General features: G+C 54.5%; 2 protein-coding genes across 4 annotated transcripts in view; both read left to right on the top strand.

The window, feature by feature from the left end:
* The first annotated feature begins 286 nt into the window (after nt 1-286).
* Mapk11 (mitogen-activated protein kinase 11) lies at nt 287-7,594 on the top strand. 3 transcript variants are annotated; one of them, XM_021184070.1, is made up of 12 exons: nt 287-509; nt 2,988-3,117; nt 3,320-3,378; nt 3,466-3,577; nt 3,678-3,707; nt 3,796-3,843; nt 3,930-4,044; nt 4,395-4,466; nt 4,666-4,745; nt 5,596-5,674; nt 5,753-5,926; nt 6,263-7,594. In XM_021184070.1, the coding sequence occupies exons 1-12, from the start codon at nt 394-396 to the stop codon at nt 6,340-6,342; spliced, it is 1,095 nt and encodes a 364-aa protein (XP_021039729.1). In that variant the 5' UTR covers nt 287-393; the 3' UTR covers nt 6,343-7,594. The 3 variants fall into 3 exon arrangements, with proteins under 3 accessions (XP_021039729.1, XP_029325690.1, XP_029325691.1); XM_029469830.1 differs by lacking the exon at nt 3,678-3,707 and having other exon boundaries at nt 314-509; nt 3,754-3,843; nt 6,263-7,580; XM_029469831.1 differs by lacking the exons at nt 287-509; nt 3,678-3,707 and adding an exon at nt 2,204-2,644 and having other exon boundaries at nt 3,754-3,843; nt 6,263-7,580.
* Nucleotides 7,595-9,371: 1,777 nt separating this feature from the next.
* Mapk12 (mitogen-activated protein kinase 12) overlaps nt 9,372-16,132 on the top strand; it is a 10,134-nt gene continuing 3,373 nt past the window's right edge. Inside the window, exons 1-7 of the mRNA XM_021184068.1 lie at nt 9,372-9,727; nt 9,818-9,947; nt 12,581-12,639; nt 14,631-14,742; nt 14,863-14,892; nt 15,149-15,196; nt 15,593-15,707. Coding sequence (XP_021039727.1) covers nt 9,603-9,727; nt 9,818-9,947; nt 12,581-12,639; nt 14,631-14,742; nt 14,863-14,892; nt 15,149-15,196; nt 15,593-15,707 — 619 coding nt within the window. The 5' untranslated portion in view covers nt 9,372-9,602. The remainder of the gene's footprint in view (nt 9,728-9,817; nt 9,948-12,580; nt 12,640-14,630; nt 14,743-14,862; nt 14,893-15,148; nt 15,197-15,592; nt 15,708-16,132) is intronic.

Below are 16,132 nucleotides of genomic sequence, written 5' to 3'. Positions count from 1 at the left end.
AAGGGGACTGGCCTGGGACCTGGGGAAGGGCAGAGGGGTTAGGTAATATGCAGAAGATGAAGGTGGGGGAGTACAAGCAAGAAGTTTCATCGTCACCCCCATGGGAGGGAAGCCGGCTTTTTCCTTTGTCACGGTCTCCGAGGGGCAGGAAGCTGCGCGTCTGTCTCCGGGAACCCTCAACCTCCACCCACCCCACCCCACCCCCGTTTCCCCGCCCTCCGGTCTCCCGGCTGGGGAAATCCGCCGGGCCTCGGCCCCGCCCCGCCGCCCCGCCCTGCTGCGCCGCCGCCCCCCAGCCCCCACCCCGTTTTGCTCAGCGGTGCTGGGCGTGGGGCGCGGGCCGGGTGCTGCGCGCGGGGATCCGGGACGCTCGCTCCAGCTGCTTCTGCGGATATGTCGGGTCCGCGCGCGGGATTCTACCGGCAAGAGCTGAACAAAACAGTATGGGAGGTGCCGCAGCGGCTGCAGGGCCTACGCCCCGTGGGCTCCGGCGCCTACGGCTCAGTCTGGTAGGGGCCGGCAAGGACCTGGTGGGAGCTGGGCGGGAAAGCGTGCGCGACCCTCCAGCGCGACGTGGGTTTCCCGGCGTGGGGAGGGGCCTCGCCCTGCCTCCGCCCCCGGTCTGCACGCTTCCGATGAATGAATGGGGGGGAGGGGACACGGAGGAAACTTTCCTACTAGATTCCACTCGCTGGCAGGTGGGGGGGGGGTCCTCTAATGCCCTCCCCCCATCTCCGATCCCTTTCCTAGTTTTTCCCCAAAAGGCTGAATATTGCGGCGTCACAGCTGGCGGGAGAGCAAGTCTCTGGGGCCGCTAAATGGAACAGTTAGCCATCCGGGTTATTTCGGACAAGGTCTAAGTAGCTGCAGGGTCTAACGTTCCCTCAGACCTAAGTATTTGAAAAGGGGAGCCCCAGCGCGGTGAGGAGACCTTTCTTCTTTGGAAGACACCAAAATTCTCCTGTGGATCATACCCGCGCCTCCAGATTCCTAGAAGCTCAGCGGCTTGAGCCTAAGCGGACACCTACTCTCTTGTCTACACCCTACCCCAGTTTACCCAACAAAGGATCTCTGAATATAGGTAGGGCTTGGAGACCAGAGATTGCAGTCTCGATCGTGGGCAGCATCCAGGCACCTGGGACTGGAGAACGGCTGTAGATAGTCCTTGTTGACGGGCTGATCAAGGGTGTGGACACCGGTATGTGCCCCACACCAGGAATGGGGGCTGAGTCTCACATCTTGGATCGGGTGCTGTCATCCGAAGCCTCTGTACTGCTACTGCAACCCTATAGAGGCAAACAGTCCTGCTTTACAGGGCCCAGAGTGAGTTGGTCATGGGATCTCGCCCCACGTCTGCAGCCTGTAAACCCACCACTGAGGTGGGTAGGCTTGTTCTGCCGACACTTGCTCCTTATTCTTACTTCTCAGGCAGTACCCCAGCCCTCCACAGTGAGTAGAGACAGGATACACCCTCTCCATCACCAGAGGAAGAGATGATGGGACATGTTGTGTCTGGGATGTTCAGGGACTCAGCAAGTGGAGGAGGATAAGGTTACATGAAAATACATTTTAAAAAATAATACAATAAATTAGAGGGAAGGTGAGCCAGGGAGGACTTGGAGGGGGCAGGGAGGGAGGCGAAGCAGATACTTTGCAGGGGACTTGGACATTGACTCAGAGTTGTTTCAGGGCTGGACCATCTAGGAGTTACCAGGGGAAAGCCTGATTTCCCAAGGGAGACCTAGGTCTGTCTCCGATGATCCGTGACCCTGGGTTTGGTCAGTCACCCTGCTGAGGCAGGCCATGGGATGCCAACTCCTTGTAACTCGATTGTACAGAGGCAGTCAAGTAAGAGGATCCTGCTGTTCTAGTGGCCACTCCCCACCCCCACCCCAGGAGTTACTTAGACATTCTGCTTATCATAGGAAAGCCACCTTTCTTCTACTACTCTCTAGTCCCGTGAGCATCCCAAACCACCATGTCCCTTCCCCATCTTCCCTCACCTGGTGGGAATGGGTGGTATCCTGTCTCCATTCACCACTGCAAGGGAAGGGTGCATCCTGAGACGAAGAGAATCGAGGGAGAGAAGGAAGAGGAATCACCAGGGGAGCAGGCTGTGTAAAGGTACTGTAGCCAGGGCTCCGTCAGTGGCTTCCAGCTGCTCCCGTCTTGAGGGCAGAGGGATCAGAACCTGGTGAAAAGCCTTAGAACCACGGCTCAGTCCACGTGTTCTAGGCTCCGCCCACATAGAAGGCGTGCTCTCAATTGCTCTTTCGAGGCTCTCCAGTGAAGGACAGAAGGGAGGTGCAGAGGTGGCGGGTCCAGTTTCTGGGGGAGTGGAAGTGTGTCAGAGACATCTTCACACTGGGGTTAAACATTTCCTACTATCCATTTGCTGAGTTATAAATTGTGTGTGTGTGGATTTTTTTGTTTGTTTTGGTTTGGTTTCTTGTGAGACAATGTCTGGTTTTGAACTCAATCTCGATTCTCTCGCCTCTCCCTCTCTCCAAGAGCTGGGATTACAGGCATGAACACCACACTAAGCTTCAATTACAAATCAGGAAGCAATAAACACCTCCGGATAATCTTGCTTCCGCAATCTGATGTGCGGAGGCGTGGGGGTGGGGCGTCCAGGGCTTTGTAGGTAAGCCTCCCACGGCATCCGTGAGGAAGGAGGAGGGCTGCTTGCTGTGGGAGCGCCTGTGGGTTCAGTCGTGGTGTTTTCCATGCCATGGCCTTGTTGTGTGTGTGTGGGGGGGGGCGCTCAGGTTTGGGCTAGAATCACCGGTTCTCTGCCAGAGAACGCTGTGTCCACTCAAAGGGGTCTCCTAAGGGAGGATCAGGAGGGTCGGCATGGAGGCAGCGCGGGGCGAGCAGGCGAGGACAGGCCTCCTAGGTTTTAGAGCTAGCAACAGACTCACTCCCGCACCCCAGCGTCGGGTGGACTCAGGCCAGGCGTTCGCTCTCCTTATTCGCCCACCTTGCAGCTCGGCCTACGACGCGCGGCTGCGCCAGAAGGTGGCTGTGAAGAAGCTGTCTCGCCCTTTCCAATCGCTGATCCACGCGAGGAGGACATACCGTGAGCTACGCCTACTCAAACACCTGAAGCACGAGAACGTGAGAGAGGGGACCGGTGATGTTGGGAACAAGGGTATCACCAGGGGAGCATGCTGGGAACAAGGGACGCATCCTGGCTGGGGGGCGGGACCTACGATATAGGGGCGGAGCCTCTGGATGTACGGCCCCATGTGGGTGGGGTCCGGGCCAACGGGGCGTTGCCTACCGCTAAGCTGTGATCCTGCCTGGGTTCCCTGACCAGGTCATAGGACTTTTGGACGTCTTCACGCCGGCCACATCCATCGAGGATTTCAGCGAAGTGTGAGCGTCCTGGGCAGGCGCGGTGGTAGTCTGGGGAGCTTAGTCGGAGATGGGGTGGTGAGACTATCCTAACTCCTGATCCTGCAGGTACCTCGTGACGACCCTGATGGGCGCCGACCTGAATAACATCGTCAAGTGTCAGGCACTGAGCGATGAGCATGTTCAATTCCTTGTCTACCAGCTGCTGCGTGGGCTGAAGGTGGGGCACGTGGGCTCTGGGGGTTCCCGCCCCCGACCGCTCTGGGTTGAGGGCAGAGCGAGGTGGCGCCTGGGCTCACCCGGTCTGCCCTCCTCTGCAGTATATCCACTCGGCGGGCATCATCCACCGGGTAGGTGCAGCTGTGGGCAAGGGTGAGGGTCATCCACTCTGCCTAGGCTCATGGCCTCGCCACACTCAATGCCCGGTGCACCCTGCAGGACCTGAAGCCCAGCAATGTAGCGGTGAACGAGGACTGCGAGCTGAGGGTAAGGGCGGTGAGGGGTGCACGGACAAGTGGGGCCACACAGAGAGGTAGGTGGGGGTCTTACACGAGATCCCCGTGGTCCTCCAGATCCTGGACTTTGGGCTAGCACGCCAAGCTGATGAGGAGATGACCGGATATGTGGCCACACGGTGGTACCGGGCGCCAGAGATCATGCTAAACTGGATGCACTACAACCAGACAGGTGCTGTCAACTCTTAAGCAGTGGCTTTGTCCTGTAAGGATGAGAAGAAAGTGCTCATGCTGTTTAGGGAGGATGACGAAGCTGTGGGGGTAGGAAGAAAGGCTGAAGGGGAGGAGAGCATCTTTGGAGCTCTGTGAGAGGAGCAAGGGATTGGTGGGACCAGCTTTTAGAAAGGCTTCTAACTTGATGGGTGTCCTCATGCCTCTTCTCAGGACAGGGTATAGAGTAAAGCTTCTACTGGTCTCTTTGGGCCTGGTTATGCCTGAGGGTCACTGGGCTGGCTCCTCCCCAGGCTCACAGGAAGGATTTGGGGTTGGCAAACTGATAGTCTCCTTACTCTTCCCCAACAGTGGACATCTGGTCTGTGGGCTGCATCATGGCTGAACTGCTGCAAGGAAAGGCCCTCTTTCCTGGAAACGACTGTATCCTTGGGGAGCAGGGTCCAGCTGGGGTCCCCTTCTCCAGGGTGGGAGTGGACTCTGGCCCTTTTTGGATGTCTTTCCTCTGTCCTATGCCATATCACACATTACACGGGGCTCCCTGTCCTGAGCCACAGCTCTACAGTGTACCAGGGGCTGGGACCGGAAACGCTGGCCACCAGGTGTTTCCTGAGCTAGGTAGACATCGACCAGCTGAAGCGAATCATGGAGGTGGTGGGCACACCCAGTCCTGAGGTTCTGGCAAAGATATCCTCGGAGCATGTGAGTTAGTGGCCATCCGTCTCTCTGTTGGCTCTTCCGACCAAGCACCAGTCATGCTGGGGAGGGAGTAGTAATCAGAAAATGGAATCATGTGAGGAACATGAGCAGGGAGGGATGGAACTTGTGCTAGGAACATCCAACCCTTTCAGAGAGAAGCAGGTGAACCAGGAGGCCATTCCAGGTAGCAGAGACAGTGAAGACAAAACTATCAGTGCTGACAGACTCCCCTGCTTATAGACAGTGAGGCAGGGAAGAGTTGAGCTTTTGGCTTTTGTAGGCACCATCAGAAGCCAAATAAAGTCCTGGAGCCCCCAGACTTTTTTTTTTTAAATATGTATTTATTATATATAAGTACACTGTAGCTGTTTAAGTACACTGTAGCTGACACTCCAGAAGAGGGAGTCAGATCTCATTACAGATGGTTGTGAGCCACCATGTGGTTGCTGGGATTTGAACTCTGGACCTTCGGAAGAACAGTCGTGTGCTCTTACCCACTGAGCCATCTCACCAGCCCCCGCCCCCAGACTTTTGTTTTGTTTTGTTTTGTTTGAGACAGGGTTTCTCTGCATAGCCTTGGCTGTCCTGGAACTCACTCTATAGATCAGGCTGGCCTCAAACTCAGATTCTGCCTGCCTTTACCTCCTGAATGCTGGGAATAAAGGCATGTGTGGGACCACTGCTCGGCTAGGGAACACCCACCATGCCCCGACTTTGAGAGCAGGAGTCTGGCTTGCTGGGGTACCTACCAGGCCTGTTGGAATGAATGCATCTCTTGAAAGGCCTTCTGCCCAGTTTGAGCCAGGAAAATAGAAGCTAGTTAGACCTCCAAGCTCTTCTTATGTGTCTCCAGGCCCGGACATACATCCAGTCTCTGCCTCCCATGCCCCAGAAGGACCTCAGCAGTGTCTTCCATGGAGCCAACCCTCTGGGTAAGGACTGGTACTGGGTCTAGGTTGGGCTTCAGATCCAGCATTGGCTATGGTGCTAAGCCTCACTCACTCCTGCAGCCGTGGACCTCCTTGGAAGAATGCTGGTACTAGACAGTGACCAGAGGGTCAGTGCGGCCGAAGCCTTGGCCCACGCATACTTCAGCCAGTACCATGACCCTGACGATGAGCCAGAGGCAGAGCCCTATGATGAAAGTGTTGAGGCCAAGGAGCGCACGCTGGAGGAGTGGAAGGGTGAGCACAGGGGATGGGGGATGGGGCGTGGGGCCGGGGGGGGGGATGGGAAAGAGAGCAGTGTCCATGAACCAGAGGGCTGCCTTTTCTCAGAGCAAGATTTTACCTGTTTCATGCAAGGAACTCCCCAGGATTTCCTCAATGGTCTGGGGTGGGGAGGGGAAGTAGGGGGTGGGGTGGGGGAAGGAGGATGGAAACATATCTGTTTCTGAGTGAGACATGTAAGGGTGTGTGTGTGTGTGTGTGTGTGTGTGTGTGTGTGTAGCAGAGGTTTGGAGGGAAGTGGGCAGACAGCATAATCTCACCCTTCCCCCCTTTTTTCATTCCCCTCCCCAGAGCTTACTTACCAAGAAGTCCTTAGCTTCAAGCCCCTGGAACCGTCACAGCTCCCTGGCACCCATGAAATTGAGCAGTGAGGCATTGCCTGAAGTGGGAAACCTGAGCCTGTCCCCTCTCCTCAGCTTTCCAGCTTTCCTCAAGAGGCACCTCTCAGGCAGCCCTGACACTTAACCTGGGACCGACCCCCCTTGCCTTGAGAAACTCTACACACACACACACACACACACACACACACACACACAGAGGAATGCACGGATGTGTACATATGCCTCCCTCCCATTATGTGCTGGAGTCTGGGCAGTAGTGTTTCTGGACCTACCTTGGTCCACCCAGGTTCTCCTTGGGACCTCTGTGTGTGGGATCTGAGTGTGTCCCTGTCCCTGTCCAGGTCTCTTCTGCTCTTGAAGACTATCTGGATTGGGAGGAAGGCTAATGGTCCATGGTCCCTGGAGACTCTGAGGGAGGGGGAGTCACAGTGGTTGGAGATGCTCAACCAGGAAGTGAGTGGCTGAAAGCAGAGGCAAGCCCAGTGCCCCTCCTAACTGAGTGGCGTTTCCTCTGGGGGTGGGAAGGCCGAGACCACCATCAGATTATCTATCTAGTCAGAAAAGCCTGCTGAAGATTTGTGGTTGCCTGTGGAATGTGGGCACATGGGCATGAAGTGTGCACCCTGGGATACACATCAGAACAAATGCAGGCATGTGCTGGTGTGTATGAATCTGTGAGCACCCAAGAGGCAGCAGCCATTTCTGGTCTGGTGCCTAAGTTGGAGATAACTCCTGCCTCCTCTCCCCACAAGTTCCTGTTTTCTAATGGGTCTTGAATCCCAGCTGTGAACTAGACCAAAGGCTCTGAGAGGTGCCAAGTTCCATTAGTTTAAGCAAATGTAAGGGTATAGGGAGCAGCAGCAGGATCCTGAGTCACAAGGGCACAATGCCAGCTGGAGAGCCGATGAAGTTGGGGGTCTAATCTCAAGGATTCTAGGTGGCCAGCACCCACGGATGTGAGCATGGACATTCTTGCCCCGGGACCTTGATTCAAAGTTGACAAGTGTCTGTCCACGTTCTACCTCCACCAACCCTTGAGGTTCTGCAGCTGGTCTGGGGTGCTGTGGTTTGCGAGTCACCCCTCGTCTCCCCATCCCCCAGAGAGGAGCTGACCAAGTAACTTTTGAGGTAGGGCCCTGTTTGAAAACGTGTTGGGGGTGTGACGCCTCCCTGAAGAGACGATGATCTCTTGCTATCAGGGACCAAGGGGCTCTGGATGTCAAGTGCCTGCACCAAGAGTGCACAATAAAGGGGCATCCCTCTTGCTCTTGTCTGTGCAAAAGGCTCTGGATCCCATTGCTTCTACTGATCCTGCTTCCTGGAGGAAAGTGACAAGTTCTCTGTGCCTCGGTACACTTCCTGCTAGTGCCACCGACTTTGCATTTATTGTGCCCCTTGATCACTCAATGAGAGCAGCGGTCATTTCTAGTACTATCACAGCTTCTTGGGGGGGGGGTGGTCAAGAACCCAGGAGACCAGTGGAGGACAAGACACACTGGTTAGAAGGGGCAAAAGGTGTAAGAGCCAGCACACTTTGGTCCCTGCACATTAGGGACTTTGTACATTAGGAATGGTGGACAGACTTGGCTCCCTCTTACTGGTGAGGCTGGGGATTGTCCCTGGAGAAAAGATCTGTTCTTCCTCTGATATTGGACAGGATATGGGAAATAGCTTTCCTTCCTGACAAAGGCTAAAAGGCAACTTTAGCCCAGGATACGGCTCATGTGTCATGCCTGTGTCCTGAATCTTGGATGGCCAGAGATCTTGAGTCTGGCAGCTGGTCCAGCGGTGGAGGTTGGGGGCGGGGGGAGTGGTGGACCTAGAAGGCAAGAGCCAAGTCCATCGTTGGGGGATTGGGACTGGGAGCAAACCCATGGCCCTAGTACCCAAATCTGGTCTAGATCAGTCCCCTACAGAAAAGGAGGGGAATCGGGGAGCTTTTTGGGTGGCATGGGTGGGTGTCTGGAGGCCTCCCAGGGCACGGAGGTCACAGGAGCCAGGCAGATGTAGTTTGAGTGTTTGTTGGCCCTGAGCTTGCCCAGCTCGCTCTTGTCAGTTTGCGGATGTACCACATCACCAGCAGCAGCCCAGGTGTAAAGTTGCTCTGGCTAGCCTTGAGCTGCTGATTCATGGCAGCAGGCAGGCAGGCTTGGAGGGAGGGGGAGAGAGAGGGTTCTGGGGATCTTGTTACTACTGGTCAAGCCAATGAGATCCTGGAACAGACTTTGGTTACTCGGCTGTGAGAGGGATGTTGGCTTGACCCTCCGGGAGCATCTGGTTCAGGTCTACACCGGACCCCAGAGAGAATGAGCACATAAGGATCCCCTCTTTTTTTTCCGGGGACAGACACACTTTTAGCTCGTTCTGGGCTTTAAAGATCAAACTGGACAGCAGGTGGAAAGCACAGAGAGACCAGCCCCGTCCAATGCTTGAAGCGGCCACTCCACATACCAGATTGGGGTGGGTGGAACAGAGGTATAAAGGAGTCTTAGAAGGGCCGATAGGATAGGACCCATCCCTCTGGATCCTAGACAGGGAAGTTGAGAGCCAGTGGCCACAACAATGGGGCTGGGGATGCAACCTGAGACGTTTGGGAGACTGAACCAAATCCCTCCTCCATAGAGAAGAAGGTGAACGGATCAGCCCCAGGGGCGGGGCATCCTTGGGAAAGACGGGGAGTTGAGCCAGTAACAGGAACCATTTGGGATGGGGTATGATTGGTGTATGGGCAGGTGGACCGGACCTGGGGCTGGAGTAGAACCTGGTGGTCTCAAGTTGCCTAGAATGGGTCCGACGTTCTGGGAGAACAGGAAAGGCTGGAATTAAGAGAGGCACCTGCTAGGACTCAAGGGCCAAGAAGTCTAGCGAGAGTGTAGGCTGGCCAGGGTGTTTCAAAGCCTCCTCTCATCTCAGGTCGAGACTGAGCTATGGGGCAGCTCTCCCCCACAACCCCCCCTTTCCAAGCCTTCCGCCCAACCCCGGAGGCCTCCTCGGGTTTCCGCAGGGGCTGGAGGGCAGGCGGGGGTGTCACGTGCTCAGGGCCCGGGGGCCGGTTGGTCAGTGGGCCGGGAGGGACCACTTAGCGGGCCAGAGACAAGGGTCGGGTGGGAGTTGGCGGTTATAGAGAGTTCAGGGTGGCGACCCCGAGAGAAGAGCCCGCAAAGGAAAATCTCAGAGGCGGGCAGGCGGGTGGCCGGCGCGGAGTACGCCCTGCCACGCAGTGACCCGGGGCGCGCGGGCGGAGCCCCTGATCCCGGGTCCGGTCCTGGGGCGCGGTGCTACGGCTGGGGATGAGCTCCCCGCCACCCGCCCGCAAGGGCTTTTACCGCCAGGAGGTGACCAAAACGGCCTGGGAGGTGCGCGCCGTGTACCAAGACCTGCAGCCCGTTGGCTCTGGTGCCTATGGTGCAGTGTGGTGAGCGTTTGCCGGGCGGGGCGGCAGGCAGGGCAGGAGGCAGCTGGCGATTACAGGGCCGGTTCGCTAGCCAAGCCGTCCGCCCCGCAGCTCTGCAGTAGACAGCCGCACTGGCAACAAGGTGGCCATCAAGAAGTTGTACCGGCCCTTCCAGTCGGAGCTGTTTGCCAAGCGCGCCTACAGAGAGTTGCGCCTCCTCAAACACATGCGCCACGAGAACGTGAGTCCAAAGCCCGCCCCAGATGCGGATATTGTGCGCTGGCCTCCTCTCATCCTGCCCTCCCCTGCAAATCCTGCCCACCGTCTCTGCTTCCAAGGGCCTGGTACCTCCTACCTAGTTAGCTCCCAGCTTGGGTAAGCTTTCAACAACTTTCAGGAGGAAAGCGGAGGCAGAGCCCAGATCCCTTTCTGGGTGGACACTACAATTTCAGCCTCTTCTTCAATTGCTTGATTTCACCTTCGGTCCACTTCTACCTTCGCAGCCCAGGCAGTGGTCAGGGTATGGTCTAGGCCTAAGGATTCCTCAGGTCTCATTCCAAAACCTGTCTCCAATCAGGTTGGTGTGAGGAGGGTTTTCCTGGAAGGGGTACTTCCTTACCCTACCCTAGTCTCCCTTTGCCCACCGCCTGAGTCTTCTATTCCAGACATACAGGATCCTAGGCATTCAGGGCAAGGCAGGGTACTCGAGGTGTGCAGCCTTGGCTCTATCATCCCAGAGCCTTGGGTCTCTGTGGATAAAGGGATTTACGGAGCAGAGCATCACTGTTAGCATTGTGGGTGTGTATTTCTTCACACCCATACAGAAGGCATCTCCTTTCCAGTCCTACCTGCATATGGCTACTCCTAAGCCTCTTGTATCACCATTGCTAGCCATCAGAGCATTCCTCCCAACCAGGGACATTATTATTATTATTATTATTATTATATGTGGTTCTTCCTGAACCTGTGAGTTCTGTCCCTCCCACTTCTGTTCTGTTCTGTACAGCTGCCCTAGTCCTGATGTTTCAATCCTCCTGGATCATCAGTCAATAGCCCCAAGGAAAAAAATGAACATCTCGTGGCTAACAGCAAACTGAGCCCCGTTGCTTCCTCATTGCTACTCTTAGCTGATTTGGTGGATGGGTACCAGCCCTGCTAGGTCTGCTTCTTTGCTTCCTAGTAAAGCTGGAAGCAGTAAAAAACAAACAAACAAACAAACAAACCCAGTAAGCCTGGCAGTGGCAGCACATGTACCTGTGGGGCAGAGGCAGATGGGTCCCCATGAGTTCGAGTCCAGCCTGATCTAAAGAGTTAGTTCTAGGACAGCCAGCTTCTACACAGAGAAACCCAAACCCAAAGCCAAACAAACCAAACCAAACAGTAAAAGGCTGTGTTTTCTTGGGTGTAACCACCCCTATCCTCAGAGCCCCCAACTTCCACCTACCTACTTATCCTGAACCCTTCTTGAACAGAGAGCCGTGGAGCTCTTCATTCACTCCCCACTTCTTTGCCAGTCTGAAGAGCCTTTACATCTCAAGCTACTGACCTGTCCTCACCTAGCTGTGGAGGCTTTCAGGATGCCTCAACACATTTCTGAGAGGCTGCCATTGTAACCTACTTTTCCATGTGGACCCTGAGGTTTAGATAGGCTGTATGCCTCACTCACACCAGAGATGGGGTTGCCACAGGGCCAGCCCTACCCACTGCCGCCTCCTCCTCCTCCTCCTTCTCCTCCTCCTCTTCCTCCTCCTCTTCCTCCTCTCTCTCCTCCTTCTCCTCTTCCTCCTTTTCCTCAAGCTCTAGTCCTTGGCTCTGGGTCACATTCTGTACCACAAAAGTGCAGAAGTCATAATCCTTTGAAGGACCTGCCTTGACCTCCGGCACACTATTCCTTATCTATTCTGAGCTCAGCTCACGGGTCACACCTGTGAGTTAACTGTCTCCAGGCCTTTCCTGTCCACGTTCTTCCCCCTAGCTTCGGCCATGACTAAAGCAGTCGCCCATCTGCCCTTTACCTCCTGTCTATTCTTGCTGCATTCTGTCACTGAAACTAGGAGGACCCATCCAGCATCATATCCTTGTTTAAACCTTTCCACGGCCACTCGCTCGATGGAGCAAAGCCAAAGCTGCCCCTGGGATGGGAGTGTGAGGCCCCCCTTGGGCTTGCTCTGTCCTTTCCTTGATTCCTTCTTGGCCTGGGCTTCGACCACTTCCTTTCTGTACCTTACTCTGTAGGGACTTTCACTCCTGTGATGGCCATCAGGCACCTGACCTCTCTTTGCTCATTTACTCATCCCTCCTGGGATTTGGATATATGCGGCCCTCCTCAGGACAAACTCCCTTGACCCCGGAGGTCCTGTCTCCTAACCAAGTACAGGGAAGCCTACATTGTCTATCTGTTGTCCAACCCCCTCAATCAAAAGCTGTGTTTCAACTGGTGCTTGGTCTAGACAGCCAGAGGGGATGGTCCCAGGAATGACCTACTGGGAATTCATTCCTCCCAGGGGACGGTCCCCACTTTGGTCTTGGGTCTGCTTCATTGGGAAGAAAAAAAAAGTGTGTATGTGTGGGGGAGACAGGGGAGACGGAAGACTAAGGGGACCGGATTGCTCAGAGGCCTGGAGCCAACCCAGACCTGAGACTGCCCCTCCCCCCCGAGAATCCCGGCTGTCAGCCTCCAAAAATAGCCTGTGTCTGTGGGCAAATGTACCAGGATGGGGACTGAGCCGACAGTGGAGACAGTGGAGGAGACAGGGATAGTCATGGGAGGGAGGGTTTTCGGCCTGGAGTATAGTGCCACCCCAGGGGTGCACTGAGGCCCTGCAGCTCCCGTGTGCTGTGTGCTCTCTCTTCCGTCTGCTACTTGTTCTTCAGGTCATTGGGCTACTGGATGTGTTCACACCTGATGAGTCTCTGGACGACTTCACAGACTTGTAAGTGCTAGTGGCTGAGAGGGTAGCAGGAACCTGGGTGGCTTCTCGGTGTCAGCTTAAGATTCTGGGTCAGGTTGAGGGCCAGTGGTTCTCAACCTTCCTAATGCTGTGACCCTTTAATACAGTTTCTCATGTCGTGGTGACCCCACCAGCCAGAAGATTGTTTGGTTGCTACTTCATAACTGTACTTTTTTTGGGGGGTGGGGGGCTCAGAGACAGGGTTTCTCTGTGTAGCCCTGGCTGTCCTGGAACTCACTCTGTAGACCAGGCTGGCCTCGAACTCAGAAATCTGCCTGCCTCTGCCTCCCAAGTGCTAGGATTAAAGGCGTGCACCACCACTGCCCTGCATAGCTGTACTTTTGCTACTGATAGAAATTGTATTAGAAATGATATGTAGGATATCTGATAAGGGACGAGCCCCCCCACCCCCGCCCCAGGGAGTCATAGCCTACATAAGGAATAGGGTGCACACTGCCCACCCACTCCTCTTACCACAGTCTATACCCCACTCCTATATGCTCCTGGGAGCCATGAACTTGTGTGAGTGATAATACCATTTTTCCTTGTCTATCCCTCCATCTATCTGAACAACCCTCTGACCTAGATGCCTTGCGGCTCCAACCCCTGCCCCAGGTTCCTGGTTAACCTATGTGTGGCAGGAGGGGCCTAGGCAGCTTCTGGGTACCAGTTCAGGTTCTAAGTTGGCTTGAGTTCTTCCCATGGCCCAAGTGAGGACTGAGATGTATACTGCTCATGCACGTCTCATCATAACCCATGTACTATTGGTAACCCCTGGATACTGGGATGCCCTAGTAAAGCCAAACTGTCTCTCCTTCTAAGCCTGGGGAGTTTTGGGTCCTCACAGTGCCTGAGGTATCAGTACAACTAAACAATCTGAGGTGCCAATGTCAGGTGCAGCCTCAGCCGCTCACCCAGCATGCGACGCCCTTTAATTGGGAATTTAAAAACCCTGAAGTGGCCTGTGGTGGCACACACACTTGCAATCCCAGCATTTGAGAGATAGAGCTAGGAGGGACAGGATTCCAAGGCTATTTTGGCCTGCCTGAGACCCTCTCTCCAAAAACAAAAGCAAGGACTGGAGAGATGGTTCAATGGTTAAGAGCCCTGACTGCTCTTCTTCTTTTTTTTTTTTTTTAATTATTTATTTATTTAATGTAAGTACACTGTTGCTGTCTTCAGACACTCCAGAAAAGGGAGTCAGATTTCGTTAGGGATGGTTGTGAGCCACCATGTGGTTGCTGGGATTTGAACTCCGGACCTTCGGAAGAACAGTCAGGTTCCCTTACCCACTGAGCCATCTCACCAGCCCCCCCTGACTGCTCTTCTAAGAGCACGTGGGTTTGATTCCCAGAGCCTATCTGGTAGCTCACAGCTTCTGCAACTCTAGTCCCAGAAGAGTTGATACCATCTTTTGGTCTCTGTGAGCACTGTACATGGCGTGGTCCACGGATACACGTGGAGGCAAAGCATCCAAAAAATAAAATAAAGACAAGACAAGGCTGAGGGTAGTGGTGCAAGCCTTTAATTCCAGCACTTAGATGACAGAGGTAGAGGCAGATAGCTCTCTTTGAATTTGAGGCCATCCTGGTCTACACGGTGAGTTTCAGGCCAGACAGGACTACCGAGTGAGACCTTTCCTCAAAAACAGAGAGCCCTCAAACCCAAACAAAATACCCCTGACACACAGCCCACTCCTTGCTTGCCATTCTGGAAAGAGGGGATGTGGGCATGGGTTGAGAGGTGTAATTGTCAAGGACAGTGTGCCCAGGGGGTGGGTTGTTGTCTAGCACGGCATGGTAGGGGTAGAGACATCATAGGATGGTGTGACCCCCCCCCCCACAATGCTAGTGATGAATGGGCGCTCCAGGGTAATGCTTTGGTGGCACCTGCCAGGGTGGGATCTCGCAAGGTGTGAACTGGGCCCAGTGGGGCTAGCCCTGATCCCTTGGCTGCATCCCTTGCTTCTGCAGCTACCTGGTGATGCCATTCATGGGCACTGATCTGGGCAAACTCATGAAGCATGAGACCCTGAGTGAAGACAGAATCCAGTTTCTTGTGTATCAGATGTTGAAGGGGCTGAAGGTAGGCTTTGCAGAGGTGGCCATAGGGAGGCGGGCAGAGCTTCCCGTTTGGGCAGGGTAAGGGCTCTGTGGCTTGGAGTACCCCTGAGCTGACGGCTGCTGAACTCTTTCTTTCCCACAGTATATCCATGCGGCTGGTGTCATCCACAGAGTGAGTCCTGGCGGGGCTGGGAGATTGCAGCTGGGCTCCTCTCCAGCTGTGTAGACAGATGTGCTCAACCCCAGTGCCCATTGCTTAACTATGAAGGGCAAGATAGGTCTGTGGTGGGGATGCTTTCCCTGGGGACCAGGAAAGCCCCTCTTGCTCTTCCCCAGAGGGACCAGACCAGTTTTAGGTGACCCTAATAATGTGCTGCCTGAGCCCTGCTCTGGCAGGTGGGTCATAGTGGCCATCTTTGTTCTCTCAGGACTTGAAGCCTGGCAACCTGGCTGTGAATGAGGACTGTGAGCTGAAGGTATCGCTGGGAGGGGAAGATGACCATGGAAGGGGTTGGGGGACCCCTTCTACTTCCCCTATGGGTCTGCTTGACCCTTGGCCTAGGCAAAGGGACAGAACTCAGACATTTGTGCAGAGGCTGAGCAGCTATTAGGCAAAGAGTGGCTGAATATCCCCAGTCACTCAGGGCTCCTAAAGGTGATTAGGGGATGGTGAAACAGAAGAAAACCCTTGGCATTTGACGTGAGGTGGGTAGGGCCAGGTGTACTGACCACACGGAGAATCCTGGGGGCTCAAGACCAAAGGGTGGCAAACAGTTTAGCATAGAAACTCAAGCCCAGCTCTCTTAGGGTCTTCTGGACCATATCTGGTCTATCCTCAGTGTTTAAGTTCCATCTCCTTGATACTTCTTTAGATCCTAGACTTTGGCCTTGCCAGGCAGGCAGACAGTGAGATGACTGGATATGTGGTAACCCGGTGGTATCGGGCACCAGAGGTCATCTTGAATTGGATGCGCTACACACAGACAGGTAAGAGGCTATCCAGAGACTCCAGTGCACACCATCCACATTTACACATTCATTGTATTTTAAATTTATTTTTGTAGTATCTGGGATGGAACTCAGAGTCTTATTCATGCTAGACAAATGTCCTGTCACTGAGCTACATCTCAGCCCATCTTTCTTTCTTTCTTTCTTTCTTTCTTTCTTTCTTTCTTTCTTTCTTTCTTTCTTTCTTTCTTTCTCCCCCTTCTTCCTTCCTTCCTTCCTATTTCATTATTTTTGAGAAAGAATATATATGTGTATGTATGTATATTTGGTATAGTTTGGTTGCTTTGAAGACAGGGTCTTACTATATAGCTCTGGCTATTTCTGGAACTCTCTGTAGGCCAGGCTGGCCTCGAACTCACAGAGATCCACTTGCCTCTGCCTCTACCTACCTTCCTTCCTTCCTT

This window comes from Mus caroli, chromosome 15, assembly GCF_900094665.2.
Source record: "Mus caroli chromosome 15, CAROLI_EIJ_v1.1, whole genome shotgun sequence".
Lineage (NCBI taxonomy): Eukaryota > Metazoa > Chordata > Mammalia > Rodentia > Muridae > Mus > Mus caroli.
The sequence above is the reverse complement of the archived record's forward strand: the minus strand, read 5'-3'. Positions and strand labels throughout refer to the sequence as shown.